Source organism: Apiospora hydei (genome assembly GCF_038363865.1).
Source record: "Apiospora hydei strain CBS 114990 chromosome Unknown utg000004l_segment0_segment0, whole genome shotgun sequence".
Classification (NCBI taxonomy): Eukaryota; Fungi; Ascomycota; class Sordariomycetes; order Amphisphaeriales; family Apiosporaceae; genus Apiospora; species Apiospora hydei.
The window spans coordinates 2858549-2885065 of NW_027117363.1; the positions used below are offsets into that span (position 1 = coordinate 2858549).

At 55.4% G+C, this 26517-nt stretch overlaps 7 protein-coding genes across 7 annotated transcripts; 4 read left to right on the plus strand and 3 right to left on the minus strand.

Annotated features, from left to right (window-relative positions):
- Positions 1-4395: 4395 nt before the first annotated feature.
- PG997_003417 (uncharacterized protein) lies at positions 4396-6194 on the minus strand (the record flags this gene model as incomplete). Its single annotated transcript, XM_066807732.1, has 5 exons — positions 4396-4653; positions 4695-5086; positions 5150-5408; positions 5482-5769; positions 5853-6194. The coding sequence occupies 5 exons, from the start codon at positions 6192-6194 to the stop codon at positions 4396-4398; spliced, it is 1539 nt and encodes a 512-aa protein (XP_066671350.1).
- A 993-nt stretch (positions 6195-7187) lies between these two features.
- Positions 7188-9029, plus strand: PG997_003418 (HET-domain-containing protein; the record flags this gene model as incomplete). Its single annotated transcript, XM_066807733.1, has 1 exon — positions 7188-9029. One exon carries the CDS (start codon positions 7188-7190, stop codon positions 9027-9029), a length of 1842 nt encoding a protein of 613 aa, XP_066671351.1.
- An 885-nt stretch (positions 9030-9914) lies between these two features.
- On the plus strand, positions 9915-10824 carry PG997_003419 (uncharacterized protein; the record flags this gene model as incomplete). Its single annotated transcript, XM_066807734.1, has 3 exons — positions 9915-10262; positions 10340-10513; positions 10576-10824. The coding sequence occupies 3 exons, from the start codon at positions 9915-9917 to the stop codon at positions 10822-10824; spliced, it is 771 nt and encodes a 256-aa protein (XP_066671352.1).
- Positions 10825-13253: 2429 nt separating this feature from the next.
- On the plus strand, positions 13254-15415 carry PG997_003420 (uncharacterized protein; the record flags this gene model as incomplete). The annotated part of the gene is made up of 3 exons (XM_066807735.1): positions 13254-13327; positions 13354-13834; positions 13898-15415. 3 exons carry the CDS (start codon positions 13254-13256, stop codon positions 15413-15415), a joined length of 2073 nt encoding a protein of 690 aa, XP_066671353.1.
- Positions 15416-15866: 451 nt separating this feature from the next.
- Positions 15867-17621, minus strand: PG997_003421 (polyamine transporter; the record flags this gene model as incomplete). The annotated part of the gene is made up of 3 exons (XM_066807736.1): positions 15867-16047; positions 16121-16365; positions 16398-17621. 3 exons carry the CDS (start codon positions 17619-17621, stop codon positions 15867-15869), a joined length of 1650 nt encoding a protein of 549 aa, XP_066671354.1.
- An 894-nt stretch (positions 17622-18515) lies between these two features.
- On the minus strand, positions 18516-21275 carry PG997_003422 (kinesin-domain-containing protein; the record flags this gene model as incomplete). Its single annotated transcript, XM_066807737.1, is given in 3 exon segments — positions 18516-19007; positions 19070-19858; positions 19878-21275. The coding sequence occupies 3 exon segments, from the start codon at positions 21273-21275 to the stop codon at positions 18516-18518; spliced, it is 2679 nt and encodes an 892-aa protein (XP_066671355.1).
- Positions 21276-24688: 3413 nt separating this feature from the next.
- On the plus strand, positions 24689-25364 carry PG997_003423 (uncharacterized protein; the record flags this gene model as incomplete). Its single annotated transcript, XM_066807738.1, has 2 exons — positions 24689-24990; positions 25154-25364. The coding sequence occupies 2 exons, from the start codon at positions 24689-24691 to the stop codon at positions 25362-25364; spliced, it is 513 nt and encodes a 170-aa protein (XP_066671356.1).
- Positions 25365-26517: the final 1153 nt, after the last annotated feature.

Consider the following 26517-nt stretch of genomic DNA (forward strand, 5'->3'; position numbering starts at 1 on the left):
TTGATTGCTATTGTAACCCGCTTGCCACACCAGCAAACCAACACACACACACGCACACGTACGCACTCTTGGCCTCCTGTCATCTCCAGTCAGGGCCAATGCGTATCGTGTATGTAGGTACATTATGTAGGTTATTACTACCATCACGTCGATGTATCTGTCTACATACATAGATGCACTAGAAGTGGGAAGGGGGAGCAGAGTCATATTTCCCCTGGTTGGTGCACTGTCAAACAATCAAAAGGAATCGAGTTCGTCGCACATGTGTATGGCACGCACATACGCTGACACGGGTTTGGCACGCGGCAGGTCGATGAGGCTCGGGCCCAATCAGGCGTGTTACCAAGGCCCGGCGAATGAGCATCTACAGCGTGACCTGCCTAAAACTACTGAACCTAAACATCTTGGCATCTTGGTATCTCGACCAACCCTACCCAGGACCGGCTCGGTAAAGCCATGCTACCCACCCTGCCACCCTGCCTCTTTGCTGGTCGCCCTGCATCATCCCTCGCCCAGAACCTCACCCTCCTGCATGGTGTGCAGCACTGAGAGGGCTGCAGCGGTCGTATCAGGGCCGTCATTTGTAATCTGCTAACTACATGAACCTACTACTTACATACAGTTCTCCTGCGCTCACGTTCTGACAGCACACCCAGTCGTGATAGGTGCCCGTGGCAGTGGGTCTTCTTCTGGGTCTTGCCCCCCCTCTTCCAAGGGCGAAAAGGTGTGCGGCGCTTAGAAACCACCTGGCTGTTCTTAATATATCTTTTTCTCATCGTACATAGCAATAATTTGGGTGGTATTGCATACATACGGCGATGCGATGCGGTGACACAAAATGGCATGAGTGCAGGCCCATCAACAACTTTTATATCTCAGGACCGAGATTTGATGGCAATCCAACCGATCTTGGTCCGCGATTTGGAATCGCGCCGACTTCGCCCAGCCCTGTTGGTTGGCAAGTCGTCTGATTCTTTCTTTCTCAATTGTTTCCCGGTGGATGTTACCAGCGATAAACAGGGGGGCTGCTCTAATCATCCCTCTCCCTTTTACAAACACCCGCAATGTCTGTGGGCAGTGGGCACCCAAGGGGGCGCCTTGGCCATGTTACACTGTCAAAAGTAGGTAGTACGTCAGTGTCCATGTAGGAATATAATCGTGGGGAAGAAAAAAAAGATTTCCCGTGAGAAAAAGTGGTAGTAGCAAAACATGACATACCGAAAGGTCGTGTCAGCAGCATGGCACATTGCAGCCCGGCGCGACGCACCACAGCATTTTTTTCTTCGCATCAGCACCAACAACAACGCCAAGGGGATATTTTGGGAGAGGGTCGATGTTTCGTTTCCCATTTGCCCTACGGGACCTTGGCGTACGCCGTGTGGCACGATGCGAAAAGCAGAGGCGCGAGGGCTAGAATCGTGGCAATGCGACCCCAACGTTGCGAAATGGCGGCATGCAAGCCATTCGGCCACTCGCCAGGGAGAACCCGGCACCAGAGCCGCTGCTCACCAATTTGGTCGTGCATTACCAATCGGTGTTATTTCGATTACTTTACCTACATACTGCGTGACTATTACTACCACAGACAGACAGAGACGCCTTCGGCACCTTCAGTCACTAGGCCTAGGTGAGATAGGGCCGCCCAGCCCATGTTGGTGTGCAACCATGCATGTTAGTTAGGTAGGGTCCCGGCATTTGGGTAGTAGTCGCACACACACGGAGAAATGTAGATAGGGACTACTGCTGTCCGCCCGTCACCCCGTCACACCCGGGCCCCCGACATGCGCGCCAACCCGGCCCATGTCCTGTTCGTCGGGATGCGCGTTCCTGCTAGTGTGTTATTCGCGGCTCTCACCACTCTCACTCGCACTCTCACTCTCACACCGCAAGATTTACTAATGCTGCTGTCGTGATCCATAAACCACTATAGGCTGTGGGTATAAATAGAAAACCTCCCTACCCAGGGCAGCTTGGCAGTATTAGTAGGGTAAAAAGAGGTCAGCTGGGGATGGGCGCATCAGGCCATAAACCACCGTGCCCTTAGTCATGTCCTTACGTCGTGACCCGTGGGGGAGGGAATCGGGGATGGGGTTTGTTTGTCAGCGGTAGTCTGTAGGCTTCTAGGTTTCGGTCATTGGCCAAATTGGGCAAGTCGGTCAAGATGGGTTTCTATCATTTGTTGGGAAAGCGGCGCTGCTTAATCACTTTGGGCTAGATTGGTTGTATGATTGAGTTCGATGGTGCATATCGCAATCAGGTTTGGGTTTTCTATCATCATCAAAGGCATCCATCCCATGCGCCATGCGGCCGCGGCAACGCCCAACGCCCCTGCATCCTCGACCAGGCTGCAGAATGGGCCCGCGTGGGATTGACCTTGTCACCCACCCACCGTCCTTCTCTCCCATTCCATTACACATCCAGTCAATTGCTTTCGTCGTGGTTTGCGAAACCTCAAAGAAAGGTCCATGTAAGTTAATGTTCCACATCTTCCATTTCCTTTTCTAGTTCGTCGGAGTGTAACAAAGTATGACCCAACTACATAGATGAACTGCCTGTGTAGTTCCGTCAGTCAGTCAGTTTGGCGGCCCACGGGGGAGGCACATACCTACACACACGTTTTCATTTTCATTGGGTCCATGAGGAAGTTCCCGACGCGGCCCCGACTTCCCAACTCGGAAGCTCCCGTCAAGGGGTTTGCCGCGGGGTAGGCGGCGCCTTTTCTTCTTTTCGCACGTATCGGTGTCGGTGTCGAAAGTCCTGCCGGGCTGTCGTGGAGATTACTGCTACTAGTAAATTCCGTGGGTGATCCCCGTTTCTGTAATGTTTCAAGGCATGCAGTGGACGGTCGGGCTGGCAACTTGGTCGCACGCCTTATCCCCTTCCGGGCTTGCCAGGTTCCAATTACCACCTCGGACGGACGACGGGACACACGTTTCGCTCCCGTAGCGTAGCCGCGAAACCACATCCGGCGCACCGTCGTCTAAACTGGTCAAGGTCGATGGGATGGGGATGGGTAAAGCTGCTCGCTCGCCTGCCACCGCTTTGTCGGTCAGGGTAAGTGGTACCGTGTTGCATTGGCGGGATGATTCGGCCGAAAAGAGTTCTACGCTGGAACGGGTGTTTTGCAGGCCCTTTCTCCTTCCTCGAAAGACCAACCACTTCCGTCGTCTCGGTAGGTGACATCCGATGCTTCCATCGGACGACTACACCGGCTATCTGATCCTTTCCACTCCCAAATCAGCAAGCAACGCTGACAGGGGGCCGGGAGCCCTCCCACGGGCTTGTCTGAAGGGGACAAAGAAGAAAAGAAAAGAAGCTCGCCGATAACCTCGCGTCTGCTGAAACCACGGCCAAAGTCAACCATATTACACGCAAACACACACAACACACATAGCGGCAAAGGGGGATGTCGAAACTGTTTGGCTCGGGTAGCTGGCCTCGGCGCATTGATGTGCGTGATTACTTACCCTCTACGCGCTACAACTACGACCATGATCGGCCATTGATCGCTGGTTCGAGTTGAGCCTCCGGCCCGTCTTGCTTAATCGTAACAGACCCCATGCGCCAAGAATCCGATCAATCGAGTGGCCCAGTGGTCAGCACTCCTCCCGTTGCAACGTCCGTCGCAGAGTCAGATTGCCGTGCTGCGCCGTGTCAATCTAGGCCCCGTCGGTTGCCAGGGACGCTGCTGCGGGAAGAATGCACGAAAACAAAGAAACCAAACCTCGTGACTCTTGTTCAGAGTTCAAAGTTCGCCGCTGCTGCGTAGATGAGAACGATTTCGGGCACACAGTGTGTCATCCAGGTACCGACAAACAGACGAACCATGCCATGGCCCTACATGGGTCAACCTCGTTCAACACAACCCCGGCCTTTCATCAGATGAACTTTGTCAACCTTAGCAAGATTAAACGCGCGATCAGGCGAGATCTCTAGCTTCTGTGACCGAACAAGAACAAGTCCCGAAAACCGCCCAGGGCATGTTATGTTCTCGCAACTCTCCATACGGGAAATCGCGATTTGAAATCAGAATGAAGCCTGACTAGATACGAGGCAGACAAGCTTTTGCGTGCATGCTAACTTATCTACGGGTATATGCATGACAATGGGGGTGGAGCAATACTATTCCTCGGCGATCAGTTTCGCCTTATGGAGGTTCGGGATATTACACAGTATGTCGCCGACCTATTGAGGATCGTGATCTACTCAATTACATATCTCGGAGCGGGCTCCGTCCCCCCGCGGACCCTTGGACTTTCCCGTCACACAAAACGCTATCAGATGGAGAAGTGGCATGGGACCATGCATGCCGCCCCCTCCCCGTGCCGTTGACCTGTCAGGAACAAAAGCAAGCCACTGCATTTTGCGATGCTCTCACATACATATATGCAGCTTCTAAACATCTATGGTCCACTGGTCTTCCGCGACGCCCGCCCACAGCAGGAGCTTACGGTGTGCAGCATGAAACTGGTCTGCAAACTCCTGCGTGCCAGGCAGGGGCCCGTCGGCGTACTTGAGGGCGGCGTCGTGCCAAGACCGGATCGCCCGCGTGTAACTCACATCGTGTCCGCAGTTCCCCTGCGCCAGGCGCAGCAGCTCGTGGAGGTAGCCGTGGAACACGTCCCAGAGCTCGGCGGTGGTGGGGAACGGCGGCTCTTCTTGTTCTTCTTCTTCCGGGGAGATGCCCCCAGCACCGCCGTGAGGACCTGCACGAGCTCGAACAGGTCGACCATCCACGGCTCCCCGGCCCGCCGCTTCGTGTGGGCGCAGCCTCGGATGCAGTACTCGATCGCGGCGATGGGGTCGCCGTGCGCCTGGTTGAGCCGGCCCAGCGTCTTGTAGATGGAGGGCAGCGGCTCCAGGCTCGGCGGCCACTCGCCGGTCGGGTAGGCCTTGTCGGCGAGTTCCTCCATGTGGTCGGCCAGAGAATCTACGTCGACGGGCTTTCCCGAGAGGGTGAAGCCGGACACTGCCTCGTTCATGCTGGCAAAAAGATTTTCCTGGGCGGCACGTATGGACTGCGTCTTGGCTTCGTCTCCGTGCGTGACACACTCATGCTCCGCGAGCTCACTCTGGCAGCGTGAACCTGGGTTTCACTGTCAGCGCCAATATGCCAGTATTAGGGGTAGTAGTCTTGATATATACTCACAAGTACAACCGAAGAAATATTCGGCTTGCAAGAGCTTCTGTCGTAGTAGCACATCGCTCTGCACATCAGTATAGCAATGCGCTAGTTCTTCACCAGCCTCCACGGCCCGCAACGTTCGGACCAGTAGCTCGTTGCCGTCAAAAGATATGAGCACGTTTGGATCGCATGAGTGGTTCATTATGGCACCGACAACATCTACCGCTGTCCCCATGACAGCGCTCTGCCCGGGCAGTCGTATAGCCATGCTATTCGTAAGAATCTATAGTATGGTGAGTGGAAAGAAAGAAAGAAGAAGAAAGGGGTCAAAATTCGCAGAAAGACTCCAAGCTTACAACGCAATAGATTCTTTCTATTGTATCTATGTCGAGCGCGGTTTCTGTGTAGGCCTTGGCTTCCTTGGCGATGCGAGATAGTGTCTCCGTTTCGGGCCCTTGCTGGTGGCCGGACTGATGCGGCATCAACGTCATCAGACCTTGCCACTGGTGGTCCGGCAGGAGGCCGTGCTTCTTGTGAATGAGGATGCGGTACAACGCTCTGGCTCGGATCCCTAGACCGCCTGATTTCAGGAAAGACGCGCACTCGTATTTGTGATAGGCCTCGAAGGCTGTGTTCCGGCAAGACTTTGCGGTGGCATGTTGTGAGCAGTTGCGTAGCATAGTAGTTGTTTGTTGTGTCTGTTTTGGCGAGGGGGCAAAGGCTTTACCTCGGTGCAGTAGTTGCAGATGTGGCATCCCGTGCAGTCCACCAGGGCCTCGACCGGGTCGCGCCGGGTCCGGAAGCGGCCGCTCGGGAGGACTCTGTTGGCGTTGTTGGCGTAGCAGAAGTCGCACACGGTGGACAGGCTGTCCGGGACGCAGGTGACGGCCGGCTTGGAGCGGAAGACCTCTTGGCCGGCCGGGACGGCGCTTTCCGTGAAGAGGCCGCTGCCGGCGCCGGGGGTCCGTGATTTGCGCACCCGCAGCGTGTTGCCCGTGCTGACCTGGGATAGGAGAAGCTGACACAGGTCGGGCTTCTCATGGAAGGGGACGGTGTCGGCGGACGACATTTTTGGCGCGCAGGTTTGGTAATGTCGTGGTCTAGCTCTCGAGCGTTATTACTGATTCACAAGTGAATGAGGGTGATTTGCATGATTACCTGGGCACTGCGAGCAGGAAATTTGTTGTTGTTGTATTTGGTGACACCCGGACTGATGACGTAGGGTGGGGCGGCCGTCGGGAGGGTTCGTCTTGATTGATCGTGATGAGGGACGGAACACGGCAACGTGGTACAAGGTTGACCTTCTGCAGGCCTTGGGTTCAGCTGCCACGGCCACGTGAGAATGTCTCGGCTTTGCATTATCTTCTGATATATGAATCATCATCATCGCATCATAAAATGCCACGCTGTACGTGTTTTGCGATATCATTGCCGTCTCTTTTGTTTTATCACCGCTTGGCCACCCAATTGCTGCTCAGTGAGAACGTGTAGGTAAAGAAGTACGTACCCACACACCCACTTGAAAACCGTCAATGGGCGACGAACTGTGTAAGTCCAACCGAACCCACCTTCCCACCTTCCCACTTGGGCAGTCGCCAGGTTGGGCTCAGTTACTTCAAACGGAAACACAGCAAGATCGCAAGGAAACAAGCATCCAGATCCTGCTAAACTGTGGGTTTTTCGGAAAGGTCCTGACGGCGTTTGGCGTCGTACTCATGACATTGGAGTTATCCACCAATCTGGTGTGGGCTTTGCTTGGCAACCCCCTGGAAATCCCATGGGTGCATGTACCCATTGCCAGAAGCATACCGCTTCTCGCAGACTTCAACTCTGCCAGCCCAAAACAGTTTGAATGCCCCAAACTGCAATATCGACATGGATCACCGGTGGGATAATGATTAATCGCATAATAGCCGGTCGAGTCTAGTCTAACTAACGTCTAGGGTGATCGGCGCAACAATGGTCCGACACGCTTACGGCTGGCGGCGCATCGCGAGGGGGACAGCTTCAGCCTCACCTGGTGCACTTGAGCCCTCGCTGGTATGGTGACCCAGAGGTAAAGATGAGACTCATAAACACTCGTACGCTGGAAATCATCGAGTTCTTCGTCGAAAGGGTCCCCAAGTATGCCATCCTTTCGCATACCTGGGGCAAAGGGGAAATGACCCTGCAAGAGATGCAGTCCCCAACCCCTCAAACATCGGCGAAAGCAGGATATCAAAAAATCAAGGCCGCCGCGAACCAGTCCCTGGGCGACAGCTACGAGTGGATCTGGATTGACACGTGCTGCATCGACAAGACGAGCAGCGCCGAGCTCTCCGAGGCCATCAACTCCATGTACCAATACTACGCCGAGTCCGCCGTGTGCTACGCCTACCTGGCCGACTTCTCGCAGCTGCGCCCGGCCTTCAGGTTCGAGGACTCGCGCTGGTTCACCCGGGGCTGGACGCTGCAGGAGCTCATCGCGCCCGCCAAGGTCATCTTCTTCGACGTCAACTGGATGTGCGTCGGCGACACCACCGAGGACCACGTCCTCAGCCAGATCCTGAGCGCCACCAAGATCCCGGCCGAGTGCCTCCGCGGCGTGCAGAAGCCCGACCAGTTCAGCATCGCGCGGCGGATGAGCTGGGCCGCGCAGCGCGAGTGTACCCGCATCGAGGATGTGGCTTACAGCCTCATGGGTCTCTTCGACGTCAATATGCCCCTGCTCTACGGGGAGGGGAAGAAGGCGTTCACGCGGCTCCAGGAGGAGATCCTGAAGGACACCGACGACCAGACCATTTTTGCTTGGACCGTCCCTGCGGAGAACCACCGGTCTTTCAACACGGTGGGGATCCTCGCCGAGTCGCCGGCCGATTTTGCTTCTAGCGCATCCTTGATCCAAGTCTTCCCAGAGTTGAGCAAGCCCTCGACTATGACCAACTTGGGATTGTCGGTCCATCTACCTCTGATACCACGTGATTACTCGCCATTGTCACATCTTTCTCAAGGGTTTCTCACAACCGAGATTGAAGTTGTCTCAGCAGTCCTAAACTGTGGCCGAAGTTCGACGGACCTTGCCATAATCCGACTTCTGCGGGTAAAGCCCCGGGGTCTAGTTGGCAGTGCAGGCTCTAAGATCTATCACCGACTCGGCATGTCCAGGCTCGATTTCGTCGACACCTCTAAAAAGTATAGCGCCCAAAGGAGCGACATTTTTATAGCCAAAAAGCTCCAAATCGGGGCCCATCACGCCCCGTTCGATCATGGGGGAATACATCTTCAGAACCTCCCATTATCCCCAAAACTCGGGGCTATGGATACCGCCGATCCGTTGTACGGGTACGTGGTGAAGTCGGTAGTGGGCCCATGGCTCATCCCAACCTCGCCGCAACAACGCAAAGTCAGCTGGTCGTCACTATACGGCTGCGTTTTCTTCCAGACCTCCGATCTGGGCGCCTACAACGACCCGTTACACATCAACTTCGAGTCCCCCATGCGAGCGCCATTCTATCTGAGCATCGGCTACTCCGACAACTGGGTCCAGCTCAGCGCCATCCTGGGCTCCTGCACGGACGTGCCTCCCCAAGGCGGGCAGGGTCCGCGGCCGCCGCCCAACGTGGATACCTACCTGGCCGAGCGCCAGAGCTACCGGGACCGGTACGGGACGCTGATTACGACGCAGCTGCAGGTGGGGACGGACGTCTTCGTCACGGCGTCGCTACACCGGGAGGACCCCGTACGAGCGAGGGGAGGCGGCCGGGAACCGGCCGCACTTTTTGGTGTTTGTGGAGATTTCGTCGCCGGCGCCGCCCTCGCCTCGCAAACTGCCGCAGCAGCAGACGAGCAATGCGGTGTACGTGCCGCAGCTCCGGCAGTCCCCTGTGCAGATTCCGCAGCAGTTTCGGAGCCCGGAGTTGAATAAGAGGGGTTGAAGTCGATGGGGAAGATGTTCTCGTTCAAGAGGAATGATAGTGCCCCTTAGCAAACCGCGAGGGCACTATTATATTTGAAAGATGGTGGAAGATCAGAAGAAATTATAGTGTTGGTGGTGGGCAATGGGAGCCTGGAATTGCATTCAGTCATTGGGGAAGCATCGGAAATTCGATGAGGCTTGCTTGACACTTCAATATCATCATCGGAAGATCGAGTAACGTATCGGATGCTTCCGGCACAAGCCAGGTATAATATAAAGAAGGGAGGCCGCCCATGTTGGAATCGATGTCTTGTCCCTTGCTACACATGAAGAGTGCAAGATGCTATTGTTCAACGGAAAGCAACCAAACTGCGAGACTTAGACCAGAAAGCCAAACAAGGTAGGTGATTAAGTGGACAGTTATTCTTGGGCTTACTCTACTAGTATGCAAACTCTCAAAAGCGTCTCAGATACGAATCCTATGGACTAATAATATAAACGTCGAAACGACATTTACACTAATAGCAGAACCCTAATGAGCCGAACATAACCACCCTCTGACTGGCTAAACAGATTTTGAGATGCCATTATGTGAGACCCCTTTATGACCGTTGCGTTATTGAATCCATGCAAAGCCACGTGACGGACATGAAAATTACACCCAACAAGGTGCGGCACAGGGTATTTAGTAAAGCACCCGGTCAGGGGCGTGTGGCCAATGAGCTGCTCTGTATATAGCCCCACTTGACTATTACCTTTTGGAGGATTTATTTGTTTATCTAGTTGTTCCGATATCTTTCCCTCCTATTTATCCAGCCATAACTGGGCTCCCACATTTCAAACATACAAGCACCGTGTTGCAGCTCTTTTCTTTGTTTCTCGTAAGTTGTCGAGATGACACACCACGGAAACCAAGAAGAAGAAGACCAGGTCCTGGCCACGGTGACGGCCTTCCTGGACTCGGTCTCCGAAAAGCCGACGCCCCTGACCGAGACGCACAAGCACGTGCTCCCGTCCGCGTACGCGGTCGACTGGCGCGTCCACGCCGGCGAGCTCATCCAGACGCCCCGGAACGCGTACGTGGCCGAGATGGAGCGGCGGCTCGACCGCATGCGCGAGGCGGGCCTGCGCTCCTTTGTGCAGGCCCTGGCCGACCCGCCACCGGCGCGGACACGGGCTTGCCGCCGCCGCGGGTCTGGGTCGATGCGGGGCAAGGGATTGCCGCGGTCTGGGCGGGGTTCGGTATGAGGTCTAATGGGGAGGAGAAGTACCGGGGCGTTGGGGCGTTCACGCTGTACGACACTAGCAGTTCTGAACAGACCGAGGAGGTGGGGGAAAGCGGCGGCGGTGGTGGTTGGAAGATCGCGGCTTTTGTCGATTCACGCTGGGATCCCGAGTACTTCCGCCCGCGGCCCACGGCGGTCGCTCAGGCGACGGAGGAACTGCTCGCGGCTGCTCGTGCGTTTACAGATCTGCTTAACTCCGGGAAGGGGGTGCAGAGGCCGCGGTGTTACCGGGCTGCATCACGCACCGGCTTGACAAGAACGGACTACAGTCGGAGCTTTTCCAAGACCTACTACTAGCAGACGAGACGGCAGGGCAGCAACGACGCAATATCGAGGTTCTGAATGGGGAGGGACGCGCCGTGGGCGGGGTGGGGTTCCTCTGGATGCATTACACCGTAGTGATGACCCAGGAGGATGGGCAAACGCCGATAAGGGGCACCGCGACGCTAACTTTCTTGCAGAGGAATGGGAAGTGGCTTGTCAGTGGTGTGCAAGAGGCAGAGCGTCTGTCTTCTTGATGGCACATCCTCGGCGTTGGTGCGGCTTTCCTGCAGCCTCCTGATTATCAACTCTTAGGCATAGCCGCCGTGGAGGGACAACAGTTAAATGTGACCCAAATAGAGCCACGGTTGTGTTTGTAGGTTCATGTTGCACTCTAGAAACGAAAAATCAATGCACATAACAATACAACAAAGTAAAGCCCTTATAGTGGTATAAAATGCAGCAACCCTATAGACTAAAATAGAAATGGACTAGTTGTAACAAGTAGCTTGAAGATATGCCTGTATATCTCCGACCAGCCTTAAGAATACCTGCCCGGCTCAAGGTAGCAGAGACAAGAAAACGCTTGTACCAAGTCAGGCTACAGACCACTCTTTGCTGAGTGAATGTATATCTTCAGTCATAAATATGACACATGCAACTCGTCCTCATCCATCAGTAGACGCCGACTGCATCACGCTTATAGATGCAATTGTGTCTACATCCGCTGTCCGCTTGGTATCGTCATTTTTCTACATAGGCAGTACGCCAACATGTCGCCAGTGTAGTGTTTCATGACACGACGTGTTTTGGCCTCCTGGTACGAATTAATATTGAAAGCCACTGAAAAATCCTGAAGACAATGTGAGTGAGACCTTCATGTCTTATCATGGACCAGTTGAATCTTGATGTGACCAGTTCCCCGCAATGGCAGGGATGGGACACACGATGCTGCAGCTTTGACTCTGATGGTGATTGTTGACAGCATTGTTGGGAAGATCAAGGATGATGATTATGCTGGCAATATGTGACCACAAATTGGAAATGATCGATCCTTCCATATGTAGATGATGGCTCTATTTGATCGACAATGGTCAGTTGCATGATTGGGTTGATATGTGATCAAACTGTGACTGCCGGCATCTTGAATAGGCCATTTGATCAATTCATCATGCGGCTGAAATACCCCATTGACGATCAGACAGGCAGCCCCAGTCAATGGGTGAAAGTGGCTTTGCTTGGTTTCAGGGATGCGGGTGACTTGGGCATAATTGTGGCGGCTGATAGTGCATGAGGCGGGCATCAACCTCCAACAAAATGCGAGGTCAGCAAAAAAGACACACATGCACACACTTTGATGATAAAGGGTTGGTTGACTGCATAGAATGCAGCAGACACTGTGTAGGTAGGCAAGTAAACTTGGATAGCGATGGTGGGCCGTAGCTGACCAGAAATGCATCATGATCGTCTTTACTCAATCTTGGTCAAAACACGCGTACCTAGATTGATGGACGCTGCTTGGACAAAGTAACCACGTGTAACCAGTCATGACCAAGTAGGTCAATCAACTCTTTGATTTATCTGCCAACAAGTGGCGGATAAGATAGATCAATTGTTGTTTACATACTGTAGGTACTCAGATATCCGGTCCAGCTGTGAATGCAATCAAGGAAGAGGCAGAACATTCGCCTGTCACCTATTGGCTGGCCTTCAGTGACTTACCTGCTTAGGGTACTTACTTGCCTTACCCAGGCCAGGCGTGCCAGGCTGGCTGACGACTGGAATTGTGGGGGCCGAGCCACCTAAAAATGGTTGGACCCCAGAGGGCCAGTGCCGCAGCGTAGCAGCTAAGAGCCTAGAGCCTAGTGTTAGTGCTGCAGTAAAGGCAAAGGCTGTTTGACTGACATCCATCCATTCATCGGACTCCTTCTATCGGATTCGGGGTTGTGGTTCCTTTGGCGAGAGAAAAATTTCGGCCTCTTCTTCCCTTCCCTTTCACTCTTCCCCTTCTCTTCTTCAGCGCTCCGTACGTCACGTCCGCCCGCCCTTCGTCAATCCCCAACCCTCTGGGTGACCTGTCGGTTTCAATTCCCTATCACGTCCCTATTCTTCTTCTTGACTGAATCATTTGCGCGACCATTTTTTCGGTTCCCCATACGGCCATCTACCAGCAGGAACACCCCAAAAAGAGACACATTCGGAACAGTACAGCCAGCCCACACAACCTACCAACCTTATCCAGGTCTTGAGGAACAAAGAACCCAAACGAGACATCGTCTGCTTCTCTTTTGCCCAGCCCTGATAAATCTGTGCCAGCTCTGCTCCCGACCGTTGCCGTCTGTTTCCTGCCAGCTAGCCCAACGAGTCTTGCCTTGCGCGCTCTCTCGTCCTGCCTTCCGAAAAAAGATCAAAGCCAGCCCAATCGAGAAAGCTTTCAGTAGCTCAAGGGTCTTTTTCGCCTGCTCCACCTATTCAAGCCGATACGCTTTTTTTCCTCTTAGGTGAACCTGACGACATCCGCCCATCTCGTGGTTGACTCGTGCAGCCCTCAACAAGACCCTTCACCCCGAAACAAGTGGCAGGATCCGAAACCGTCCTACAAGAAGAACACGATTCCGACAAACACGTCCCCTCCACACTCTGCAACGCTTGATCAACCCTGTGACTTTGACTAGTCATGGCGAACATGAATCCATTGCAGTTTGCATACCGAACCCAGAAGGCCATTGGTGTCACCGACGCCGACCCTGTCTACGCCCCGTTGCCCGGCTTCACCAAACCCGAAGGAACCTGCGGTGCTGCGTTTACTCCCCCTGCGGTCGCTACCTGGCCTGGGCCACCAATGATACCGTTGCCATTGTCGACGCTAGGAGTGCCCAAGTCCTCGCCACCATCGCCGTCGTCAACGTCTTCGAGGTCGCCTTTTCTCCCCGTGGCACCTACTTCAGCACCTGGGAGCGTCCCGGCAAGGACGAGAGTGGCGATGCTACCAAGAACCTGAAGGTCTGGAAAACCGTTGAAGATGTACCCGAGGGATCCCAGAAAGAGCCCATCGGCAAGTTCGTACAAAAGTCGCCCACCGGCTGGAACCTCCAGTACACGAGCGACGAGAAGTTTTGCGCCCGCAGCGTGACCAACGAAGTCCAGTTTTTCCAGAGCCACGACTTCAGCACCGTTTGGAACAAGCTGCGTGTCGAGGGCCTCACTGACTTCGCCTTGGCCCCTGGCCAAAGTCACAATGTGGCCGTATTTGTGCCTGAGCGAAAGGTAAGGTTTTTATGCGCATTAATGCTAGCCTATTTACTCGAATACTAATATGTTTTACGTTAGGGAATGCCGGCCGCAGTCAAGGTTTTCAACGTGCCCCAGTTCAACACCCCTATCTCGCAGAAGACCTTCTTCAAGGGAGACAAGGTGCAGCTGAAGTGGAACAGCTTGGGAACAAGCTTGATTGTGCTGGCGCAAACAGATGTGGACAAGTCGAACAAGAGCTACTATGGCGAGACCACCCTCTATCTGCTGAGCTCCAACGGCACCATCGACACGCGCATCACGCTGGACAAGGAGGGTCCTATCCATGATGTCGAGTGGTCTCCTACTGGCAAGGAGTTTGGTGTCATCTACGGTTACATGCCTGCCAAGACCACCATCTTCAACTTCCGTGCTGTTGCCATGCATTCCTTTGCTATTGGCCCCCGAAACACCATCATCTTCTCGCCCACTGGCCGCTTCGTTCTAGTGGCCGGCTTCGGTAACTTGGCCGGCCAGATTGATGTTTACGATCTCGAGAAGGATTATCGAAAGATCACCACCATCGAGAGCGGTAACCCCAGTGTGTGCCAATGGAGCCCTGACAGCCGTTACATCTTGACCGCTACCACCTCCCCTCGCCTCCGTGTGGACAACGGCGTCAAGCTGTGGCATGTTGGCGGCACCCTCATGTACAACGAAGATATGGTCGAGCTGTACACGGTGAGCATGCGACCTACGTTGCCCGAGAATATCCCGACCAGCGACCCCTTGAGCCCGGTCCCTACTCCCCACTCTTCCGCCGCGACCTTTATGGGAACTGTCAAGACGCCGTCCAAGCCCGTTGGTGCTTACCGGCCCCCAGGAGCGCGAGGCATGTCAACACCTCTTCACTTCAGGCGCGAAGATGAGGGTGGCGCTGCTCATGTTGTGAGCAACGGTGCCCAGAACATCGGACCTAATGGGTTCGGTCGCTCTCGTAACCAAGTGCCCGGAGCCGACTATTCACGTGCCATTCCTGGCGCTGCCCCTGTCGACACTCCCGGCGCTGAGGGAGATGAGAATCTGTCCAAGGCCGCTATGAAGAACAAGAAGAAGCGAAACAACAAGAAGAACAAGGGTGGCGAGAACGGTGCCCCCGAGAACAACGCTGGGGTTTGGCTCCTCCGGCCCCGCATGGCAAGGGCTCTGGGTCTGGTAATGAGGGACGCAGCCCCGACCGTCGTGGTGGACAGAATCAACAGGAGCACCATCGCAGCCGCTCTCGAAAACAACCTTCGCCGGGATAACAACCCGGGACGTAGTCGAAGCAACACTCAACGCAACGGTGACACACTCCCGCCGCGTGGCGGAGGAGCACCCCTTGCGCCTCAAGTTCAAACTTCTCAGCCTCCCATGGCAGATGGTCTCCTCTCGCCTGGAAGCCAAAACCCTCTTGCTAAGAAGTTGCGAAGCCTTCAGAAGAAGATCAGAGCGATTGAGGATCTGGAGATGCGCTTGGCCGGCGGAGAGAAGCTGGAAGACACCCAGATGAAGAAGATTTCGACTAAGCCCTCGGTTACGAAAGAGCTCGAGACTTTGGAGCGTGAGGGTCGCTGAAATCTGAAAGGAAAGCAGCGCGTCGATACGATAGTGGTTGGCAGTGAATAGCGTCCTCAGTGGACACGAGCATCCGTGAGGCTTTGGATTGAGCAAACTAAAAAGATAGAAGGAAGCTGTACAAGATAGTCTTGTAGATGCATTGAGAGGCTCTCTTGGAAACATGGACTGTGTTGCCTGAGGCCACGCTATGGTACTCTACGAAGTTGTATGAATCAAGATTTGACACCCGCGCACTACCTCGTTCAGCGACTATGTTATTCTGCCGTTGTGAATACTTATCTAGGCTGACAACGCCTGTACCTTCCGCCCGCCAGCGTTCATCTAGCCTAGGAACTTGTATCTCTGGCATGCAACAAAGCCGCGACAAGCGAGGTACGTACTTTACTGTATCGTCATCCACTAACCGGACAGCCTGTCTGCTACGACGCATGGCCATAGGCTCGTTCAATCAGTGCGTCGCATCCTCATCCACATCGAAATGCTCGCGAGCCCAGGGGCTCTTCGAGCGGATGCTCTCACCCCTGTAAAACAGGACGAACGGAATCGGCACGAGCAGGAGGGCGAGGAACCCTAATAAGCTCGAGGCCCATTCGTTTCCCAGCTTCCTGTACATCTGATTTGCAAACAGGCTACGTTCAGATCATCATCGTCAGCACATACACTTCACACTCGCGCTTGATGCTTGCAAAACTGAACACTCACGGAAACCCAGCTCCGACTACATTCCTCGCCAAGATGACACCCGCCAGTGCAGAGGCCGAGTACGTCTGGTACGCGTCCACGACGTAGTTGAGGACGCTCAGGATGATGATGTAGATACCCGCGCCGAACAGGGCGCTGGCCAGGACGGGCACGATCCAGGGCACCGACGGGAATGAGGTCCAGGCGAACCAGAACAGCGAGACGGGGATGAAGACGGCGCCGAGGCGGGCCATCCAGACGCGGGCCTCGGGTACGGGGCGGCCCCCTGCGCGGCGACGCGGGCGCGGTAGTACCGCTCCTGTAGCGGGTAGAAGCAGAAGGCGACGCAAGGACCTAGGGTCAGGCCCAGGAAGCAGAGGCTGATCTGGCCCATGTCGAAGTCATGACCGCCCGGCCCGAACACCAGCGGGAACGCCTCGTTGAACAAGAACACCAGCCCGTACAGGAACCTGTTGTACGCCGCGGCGAACATGGTGATGGGCTCCGTGAAGAGGAAGTGCAGCGGCCGCAGCAGGTGGCGACGCAGGACGGGCCCGAGCCCGTCGTTATCCTCGTCAGCGTGGACGTCCCGCAGCGAGCGCGCCGACGCCAGGCGCGCCTCGGCCATCTGCGCGCGCAGCCGGGCGGCTTTCCGCCGCAAGACGATGTTGTGGCGGGTCTCGGGCACGGTCAGGACGAGGAGGACCCAGTACGCGCCGCAGATGGCCATGAGCAGCCAGAAGACCCAGCGCCAGCCGAGGTTCTGCGCCAGGTAGCCCGTCAGCGGCAGGGCCGAGGGCGGGCCCAGGACGCTGCAGAGGCTGTAGAAGGCCATGGCGGCGCCGCTGTCGTCGCGCGCGAAGAGGTCGGCGACGGTGCCGCCCGTGTTGGTCAGCGGGGCGCTGCCGGCGAAGCCCGAGAGGAAGCGGGTGACGAGCACGGTCGCCATGTTGGGCGCGAGGGCGGGGCCGAGCTGGAGCAGGACTACGCAGAGCCAGGAGCTGAGGTAGACGCCGCGCCGGCCGCGGAGCTCGGATAGGGGCGCGAGCAGTAACGGGCCCAGGGCGAACCCTAGCACGTACAGCGATAGACCCAGCGTCGTGACCTCCTCGGACGCGCCGAATTCGGCCTGGATTTGGGGCGCGCCGGACGAGATGCTGCCGGCGCACCAGCCGGTTAGCACGTTGAGGAGGCTCACGACGTAGCAGATGTACCGCCGGCGCCAGAGGGGCCAGTTGCGCGGGTTGTCGGGGTCGGAGGGGGAGAGGGTTAGGCGGAGCGGGAGGGTGCGGTCGGGGAATTGGCGGGCGGCGGCCCAGGCTTCGGACTCGGTGACGATGATGATGGCAGCAGTTGGCTCAGTGTCGGCGGGGACCTGGTCTCGTGGTCGTTGCTGCTGTGTTTCGAAGTGCTGCGTGTAGTTGAAGTCCCGTCCCAGTACGGGACTTTCACCGGCCGTACTGGCGCTGCCGCTGCCTCCGCTGCCGCCGAAGGCCTTTTCCTCGTCTACTTTCTCGGCCATCGTGGGGTTCTGTTCATATTCGACGCATGGCTTTGAGAGGTTTCAGGGATATCACCGAAGGAGGGAGACTGCTTTCCGTCAAGGAGTGTATACGCTGTTCAATTTATTGAACCGGGACACACACGCACACACATACGACCGGATGGCGCGGTGTGGCTCCCACGATACCACACCGTCATGACATAAAGCCTACACATCCTTCCACGCCCAGCGAACTTGCCGATGGGCGAGTCGAATAGCCGATGAGTAGCGTGGGGGATGGCGTGAGCTTGTTGGTGACAGACTCTGCCCCTGCAGCTAGTCGAAATCCAATTGAACAAGCCAGAGGAGTACTAGAGGCATGGATTAATGCCAATAGCGGCTGTCAGGAATCTAACCCAGCTCCATTGATTATGCCGTCTCCCCCAGTGTGCTCACGAAGATGGCGTTCGGGCCGAAATACAGTCGGTGCCCGCCACAGCAGCACGTGTCGCCTTATCCCAATCACCTTCTGGTTGATTATTCCCAGACACAGGGGGTGGCGGATTAGAGGCATGGGCCTGGCAACTTGGTCGCTTGCCGCCTGGTGATTAGTGCCGACTACACCGACTACACATGAGATACCAAGGGAAACACTCTTCACAAAGGACTGGTTCAGTCGCATCATTGAGGGGGAAAGCAAGGTTTGTATTTACGTTAGTGGGATTACCTGTTACGCCGTCTCACTCCCAATCCATCCGTTCTAGTATTGATCTCTCACGTCTCGTTCGCTCGACTACTGCTGCTGTCGGACTGTACGGGGTCTCAATGATCGATCAGGAACCTGTCATATTATCAAGCTTAAAGTGTCAGCCATCCAGTCGGCCCCTCGAAGGAAGAAAAAAGAAGAAAAGGAAATCCCTATGCTTTTTTCGCCTAAGATCTACGCAGCGGCTCCTTGAGGGAACCGGAAGTCGTCGAAGGCCGCCTCACCGCGTTGCTGCGACTCAGCTTGGACGCGGGCCGGGGGATACCGCCGCTCGCCGCCGCCGATGAGGAGGAGGAGGACGAGGCGGTGGGGGTCCTGGGCGTCCTGGGCGGGGCCGGCGCGGTCTCCTCGTCGCTGCTGAAGCTGCTCTGTGCATTGGCGACGCGCTCGCGGAACGAGACGTGCGTCGGCAGAGGGGCGTGGGATCGCCGCTCAGAAGTGGCAGGGCGGGACGGGAGGGTCTGCTTACCTTGTGAATCCTCACGGAGCCGGGGCGAGGCCGTGCTGCTGCTGCTGCTCTTGAGGCTCCCGCGTTGCGAAGGCGTTCTCGGGGTCGTCGCCGAGGCGGGGGACGCGGCCACGCGGCCTCGGCCGGCTGCTGTTCCCGTCCGGGTGGTGTTCAGCGGCGCGGGGGCGTGGCCCTGAAGGTGGCGGACCGGCTGGGCGGCGGTCGGCTGCTAGTGGTGCTGGGCTTCGAGGAATTGGTCCTTGAGCTGGGCACAGGAATATTCGTCTTCCCTGTGGTGGTTGGCGTGCGCGGCGGCTGGGAAGAAGAGGCGGAGGAGCCATTCGAGTTCTCGGCCGGCTTGGCGGCCGCCTTTTTGGCCTGCAGCTTGGCCTTCGTCGCGGTTTGGGCGAAACCCAGCGTGTTGCGCGTCTCGGGGTTGTCCTCCTTCAGGGGCGACACCATGGTCAGCATGATGACCTTGCTGCCGATACCCATGCATGGCTCCAGCATTTTGGTCAGTGTCGACTCCCTGAAGGGGATGTGAGTTGTGGGATTGGGATTGGCCATGGACTCAATGACCCGTTTCAGGCTTGAGAGCGATATGTTGATGTCGATGCCCTCTTTCCGCCTCTGCGCGTCGCCGCCTGATGCCTCAAATTTCTCGGATCCTGCCAAATCGATAAGGTTCAAGACGCCGTGAGTCGTTCTTGGGTTGCCGTCGTGACCTCGCTGGAATCTGTGCGTGCCACGTATCCTCAGCGTCAGTACCGAATGCGATCGGCTGGACTCGCTGTTCTTCAAGGTTGAGCCGGTACTACGCAGTTTAGATCCCTCTGAAAGCACCTCCTGTAGCAGTTCCACGTCCAGCATGCCATCGCTGGTGACCGTTTCGGAGGAGCAGTCCGCATAATGGGCCTTCGTTGACTTCTTGCCGGGCACTGGAAGAGTTACGAGGCCCACTTCCTTCTTTCCCGAGATAAGATCGTAAATCTTGTCCGCAAAGATCTCCAAGAACTCTACAGTCACCTCGTAATCCCAGGTCTCCTCGCGATCCGCGATCCACTCCCCTCAGCATGTCGACCGACCGAGGAATCAAACCGCCCTGCTCGAGGTCGGCGGTCACGGCCGCCGTGCCGAGGGTGTAGGTCTTGCCCGAGCCCGACTGGCCGTAGGCGAAAACGGTGGCGTTCTTTCCGTTGAAGGCGCTGCCGAGGACCGGCTTGACCTCGTCGAAGATGTCGGCGTTGGTGGCGTTCTGCCCAAAGACGCACTCAAACTGCCCGTACCACGTTGGGGGTGTAGACTGGTTCCTCGCGGAGGGAACACAGACCCACTGGAGCTGGTCGACCAGTTCGCCCGGGGCCATCTCGATGTCCTCCATGTCCTCGTCGGGCTCGTCGAGCTGGGGTCGGACGCGCGTCATTACGCGCAGGTTGCCCTTGAGGTCGGCGAGCTCATCGAACAGCTTGGCGTTGGCCTCGTTGTACTTGCCCAGCTTTTTCTCGACCACTCGGTAGTCCTCCTGGAGCAGCGACTCCCGCCGCTCGGCGCCGTCGACCTCGGACCGCAGCGCCTCGAGCTGCTGGCGCGTCGTCCCCTTGAGGTCCGCCATCTCCTGGCGCAGGTCCTCGGCGTCGTCGGCCGCCTCCCGCCGGGCCCGCTCCGCCTGGTCGGCCCGCTTGTTCGCCTCGAGCAGGTTCTTCTGCGTCTCCATGAGCTTCTTGTTGGCCTCGCGCGACCGCGGGCTCGAGGGCGCGCTGCCGCCCGGGGAGCGCAGCAGGGACGACGGCGTCACGGGCGTCCCCTCGCCCTGCGAGAGCCGCTGCATCTCCATCTGCAGCGCCCGGATCTCCGCCGTCTTGGTCTCGGTCTCGCGCTTCAGCGTCGCGATGGCGGCTTCCGACTCGTCCAGGACCTGCTGCATCGTCGCCTTCTCGTTGCGCAGCACGTCGACCATCGAGGCCTTTTTCTTCAGCATTCCGGTGTCAACACCGTCATCGTCATCCATGCCCAAAGTGCCTTTCGCGGCTTTGCCTTTGATCAATGCGATTTGCTCAGCAAACTTGTCATTGATGTTCTTGTGGAACTTCTCCCACTCGATCTGCTTGCACCGCTCCTTCTCCTGCTCTCTGTCCTTCTGCTCGATAATGGCGTTCTTTTGTATCTTGATGAGGTCAAGGAGGCCGTCTTCGCACTTCGACTGCATGTTTTTGCAGATCTCCAGGTGGGTGGAGATGTCGTGCTGCTGCGAGCAGATCTTCATCTTGTCCCCAAAGGCGCGGAAGAGGCTCTCCAGCTGCTGCTGGGTGATGCCCCGGACCCCGTGGCACTCGGCCATGCCGCTCTTGAGATAGTTGCACAAGGCGTTCAGCACCTCGGCGGTGATGGTCGTGATCGAGTTGATCCGCGCGAGCCGGTTCACTTCGTCCTGGGCGGTCTGGACCACCTGGGCGCAGGGCTGCTGGCGGTGGTCGAGCATTCCGTGCTGCTGCTGCTCCGCTCCGGCGAGGAGGATCCGGAAGAATGTCGGCCGCACATGGTGAAGAGATGGGCAAAGGTCGTCTGGAGAACTCTTTGTGCGAGTAGAAGTGGGTGGATGAGTTTGAATAGTGGCTGGTAAAGGCTTTGGCGATGGTGGTGATGATGTCTCTGACTAGGCAAGCTTCTCCTCTCTGTTTGCCCGTCGGCATCTCAGCATCGTTTTATTACCATCGGGTTCTCTGGCGATCGTCAAAGACGATCTGGGCCGTCAAAGAAACAGTTGTCGGTCGAAGACTGTTGTTCTCCAGAGCCGTGAAAGGAGGGTCGAGTGATAATACATTGTGTCGTGAGGAACAAAGGAGAGAGCAGAAAGCCAGCTCAGGAATGCAGGATGGGATCTTTCAGCCGCCTGTCCTTCCTGCATGCGATTCCCTTGGACAACCAAACCCTGAGGGGGCTTGTGTTACGTCAAGCAACAAAGTTATTGTGGAAGTCGAGATAGAATGGACAATACTGCACAGACAGCTTTCATGATATTCCGTTTGATGTTATTAGACATATCGACTGCCCATCACAAAGAACGCATAGACTTCCGTCAGCCATATATCCCAACGGCCCCTTGTTCATATTATTTGCCCTTTGTTTCTTTCACAAAGAATCATACTCACCTCATGCTCACCCTCGGAGAAGATTAAGCAAACATCAGACCTCCTCTCTCCTGGTTGGCCGTGGTTGCACGAACACCACGTTCTCTTCGAAAGCCAACTCCATAGTCTGCCGTACGTAACAGACTTATCATTCAACTAACTACTAGAGTATGGATTCCTTCTAGTGAGATATAAACACAGGGATGTAAATATTGACCCTCGTGAGATACACATGTATATGTGTGTATGATGATGATGATGTCATATTAGTGTTCAACACCCGGAGGTGAACTAATCTACTCTAAAGGCCCCTAAGGGGCAAGACTCGATACAAGTGACTCGATACAACGGTAAGATAACAGAAAACCCCCGAAAGAGGAGGAAAAGCCATGAAAGAATAACTCGATAAGCCACGATGTGTTTATATTAATATCGAAGCACCCCTGAGGCACTGAATACTAGAATCTCAAAGGCCCCTAAAAAGAAGGCATACTTGAAATACAGAAGTAACTATGGCACTTAGCAACCAAAAACACAGACACCTCAAAGTAGAAGTGCTCTGTTTCGTTCCGGGCTAGGTCGTCATCGAGTCAATTTCCAAGAAAAGGGGGGCTTTAACTTTTACTGTTGAGCTCCAAATTTCCAGTGGTTTCTTGGACGGTACCCCCCGTTACTTGGTCGTATTCCAGCTTGGCCGATGTTGCCAGGATTCTAATACTCGTGACCAACGGAATTCGCCGTACGAATATGGACACAAGAGTCACGCTTCCGTGCCGGTGCATGCCCCACAGTCAGTTGAGAGCCCCCACGGACTGATATGAGATTCCAAACCGAAGACTGACAATCTGATAAGACATGATTTGCAGAGTACGCAGTTAGATCATCGGTAAGGTTAGGCGTATATACGAACCTTATGTTTTACCCTTACCCCCGACTATGTCTCAGTTGAACAGTAAAAAAATATGTTAACACCAGCAGCCCGAATATGACCCCGTTGCCGAAACCGGTGCCGAGTTGAGTTCATCGTTGTCATGCCTTTGAGATTATTCTCGATACGAGTGTAGCCTCCACCAAGAACGGAGGCCCCCGGAAGGCGGGTTTGCCGGGGCAACCCTGTCGGCCCGGAGTGTCGAGCTTCTGCCGTAGGACTGATTCTTGACCACCTGCGATCAGGTTTAGATTGGGAGGAGGCGATCAGGAAATCGATGGCATATTCCCTATTCCCGCGTCATCGACTAATGGTGCCTGTCAAATGACTGGCGCAACGAGTCAACAGTCCGGGGCCGGCCGACAGAGGGCAATTTACTTGCTGCAGGCTCGACTGATTCGAGCAGATCCTGATCATCCTCGGCCTGATGACGATGTGCAGTTTCGTTGAGCAAGAAAACGCGGAGACGATTTCTTGGGGGTTGGAGGGCAGTATATTTTACTTTGTGGCCAAGTGCCAAGTCTCGCGTAATGAGGAGCAGGCGTGTAAACATGCATGCATGCGTTCTGGGCGGACCGCTCTATATATAATCCACGTCGGGCAATTAAGGTTTGACGTGGGGTTTGGTTCTGGAGTTCTCCGATGGCAATCAATCCGTGATCCCGTCTCGCGGTCCGGGTATATCCTGATTCCTGCCAGTCAGAGCTCCCCAGCGCACACAAGCCACACTGTCACCCTGCCACCCTGCCACCCTGCCACAACACCTGCCACCTGCCACAAGCCAATCAATCCCTCAGCTCGACTCGAGTTACCAGCCTTACTTACCTAACCTTAAACTGTTTGAATCCCACGAAACCACCGGAACGCCCATGTTCGTCTGAGCTTCCGGTTTGTGATCACAGGACGTATGTGGAAACGTGCGATTGCTGTCGAATAGCTCTTAACTCTCAGCTGCAATAAACAAATCATATCTCTTCTGGTTCTTATTCTTTTCTTGGATCTGGCGGAACCAACTGCAGCCGTTCGGTTATTGTTGTGGTTAAGTATTGTCAGTACACACAGCAGCGAGCGGTGAGTGAGCGACAGCCGCCTGCCCCGCGAATGACTCGAAAGACCGGCATGAACCATACCGTACCACACCTAGCTGGCATCAATGGGCTTGGAAGTTATTCGCTCATTTCAATCTTGCCTACCTATGTACTAATGATAATGCACAGGCCAGTGATCGTAGTGCCCAGCAATTTCCCATTGAGCAGGAATTACGCCAAGAGCTAGGGGTCTTCTCAATGTTCTCCCCAATCCCACCCAGTGGTCTAGGCCTTACCTAACATGAACTGCCTGTGGCCAGCTCTACATTAGGCAGGTGCTGTTAGTGCACTCACTCTAACAAGCAGGTGCGCTACAGGCAACCAAGCAATGCCCATTTGCATGGCAGGAACGTGTAGCGTGTTTCCCCAGGCAGCCCGTTTCACCACCGACGCCGTTGGTCTCGACTTCCTGTCCCTGACTACTGTCTTGGGTGTCTTGGTGTCTGGGGGCCTTTGCTTGGTTCGGAGAGCTGAAGTTTTGATCGGCCCAAAACGATCGGGTTGCCGGCCTTCGCCTTGTGCTTGTTTGCCCTGCAGCTGGTGCTTGTCCTCGTGCTCGCGTTTGGATTGGCGATGGCGAGTCAGGCATCCCGGGCCAACCTTAACTGCCCATGTCGTTCATCTTTTTTCCCAAAGACTCGGGACCAACCATAACCGTCTGTACGTAGGTAAGTTACGGGGCCGTTTGATGCGCTGATTCCTGGACGCTGGACGTGCCCAATTCATAAGTACCAACTTAGTTGTGCAAATGAATGCACGTGGCCCCTCCCGACCGGAGCTGAGAACATCCACCCTGACAACCTTCCGACGCCAAACAACAACGGCCGAACTTGAGCGAGAGACAGCGAAAATAGAGCAAAAGAAAGACGGATTGAATCACTGCGTTTCATTCGACCGCCTCCCAAGCCAAACACAGGCTGCTCAGTTCCTGCTTTCTGACAGGCCTCTCACACCAATCGCCGTTACGGACCATATTTGCCCAATGCGCCGTGTGCGAAGGGAGGAGGTTGTGCCCAGACCGTCTGCCAAATTTGCCAAGCGCATCTTTGGGTAAAATGGCATGATTTCTTCAGTGATTGCCTCCTGGCGCGTCGCAACTACTTGCTTCGCCCGCTGCCATCCTACCCAGACGGGCCCGGTTGAAGCCTGCCAAGTCAACCAGGAGGTGTCAACCATGCTGCATTCATCATTCTTGCTTACCCTACGCTTACAGCACTCTTGGCCCTGGGCAGCCAAGCGCCGAGACTCAACCAACGGCCTTAACAGAAAAGACGTTAGACCTTGGCGATGCAGGACCCAACGTTGCCGTCTCGATGGGTCACTCTGCCAAAGACTGCCCCAAGCCGCTGCTTGGCCCGGGTGGACATCGCACGTCTCCTCTCCGCCTGGCTCTTCTCATTCTCTGGGTACCGTGTCCCGCCTAGTGGCGGCTGCTTCACACGTCGCCGTCGTTGTCGGTGTCGTCCCCCCGCTTCTTCATCTTCTTCTTGTCGTCTTCTTCTTGTCGTCTTCTTCTTGTCGTCCTCCTTCTCCTCCTCCTGTGTTGTTTTTATGTGCTTTGGTCAGATCAGATAAGACTCGGTCGGTTTCATGGTGTGATTGATGGTTCTAAAATTGGGAACACACAAAATGATCAGTAGTTCCGACTTAGCCTCATGTTCCTTCTCGTCTACTCTGACATCGGCCTAGCCTGTTTCCTAAGTCTCGTTCCCGTGGTCTTGACACTACAGCCAGCTGCTTTGCCACGTTCGTCTAGTGACGCTGCGTTTTAGCATTGGACAGGATGCTCTGTTACCGCTTCTGGGCTATTGAGAATGCCCAGCCTTGGCCAAGTAGGCGCGGTGGGAAGAGGAGGCCAATCCCATGGATGCCTCTCATCTCCTCTTCGCTCAGGAGTTGGCTCATGATACTTAAGATGCATCTCAACGTCACTTGGCATCCATATACGGGTAGGGTTGAGGATCTCGCGCTGTGAGGGACCACTTCTTTGCCTGCTTCTCTCTTCGGCAGGGTGTTTCGGCCTTTGCCGGGCCCTTTCTGTTCCCAGTCCGGGGTAGTCGCTGGATCCATCATGCTCGTCGTGATTCGCTGCCCGGTCCCAACGTCGGAACCAAACATCGAGGCATGCCACTTCAGACCCTGGCCCGGACCAGGTTCCTCGGTACACGGTGGCTAGGTTTCAGGACGATTCACTGACGACCCCTGCCAGCTCGCATGCGACCAAACCTATCGAGTACTCCCGTATCTTTGTTCGAGTAATGATGTGTCGCCAAGCACGGTACTATCGAATACATATATGTTAGATTACGTCTCTTGGGATCATGGTTCCTGGGTTCTACTCGTGGTGCGCGCATTCTGGGTCTCGATATTCATCTTTCATTCTCGTAATCTCACTATTATTATAATACATACTCGCTCCGTGAGCTTGAGTCTTTCTTTTGGTTCTGTCTTATCATCATCCAACACTCCTTCATCGCATCTCAATATACCTATTCCTTCAGTATACCTATTCCCCTCCGATCCTTCCCGTGTTCATCCTCTCTTTCACCCGGTCGATCTCTCCCCATCTATTACACA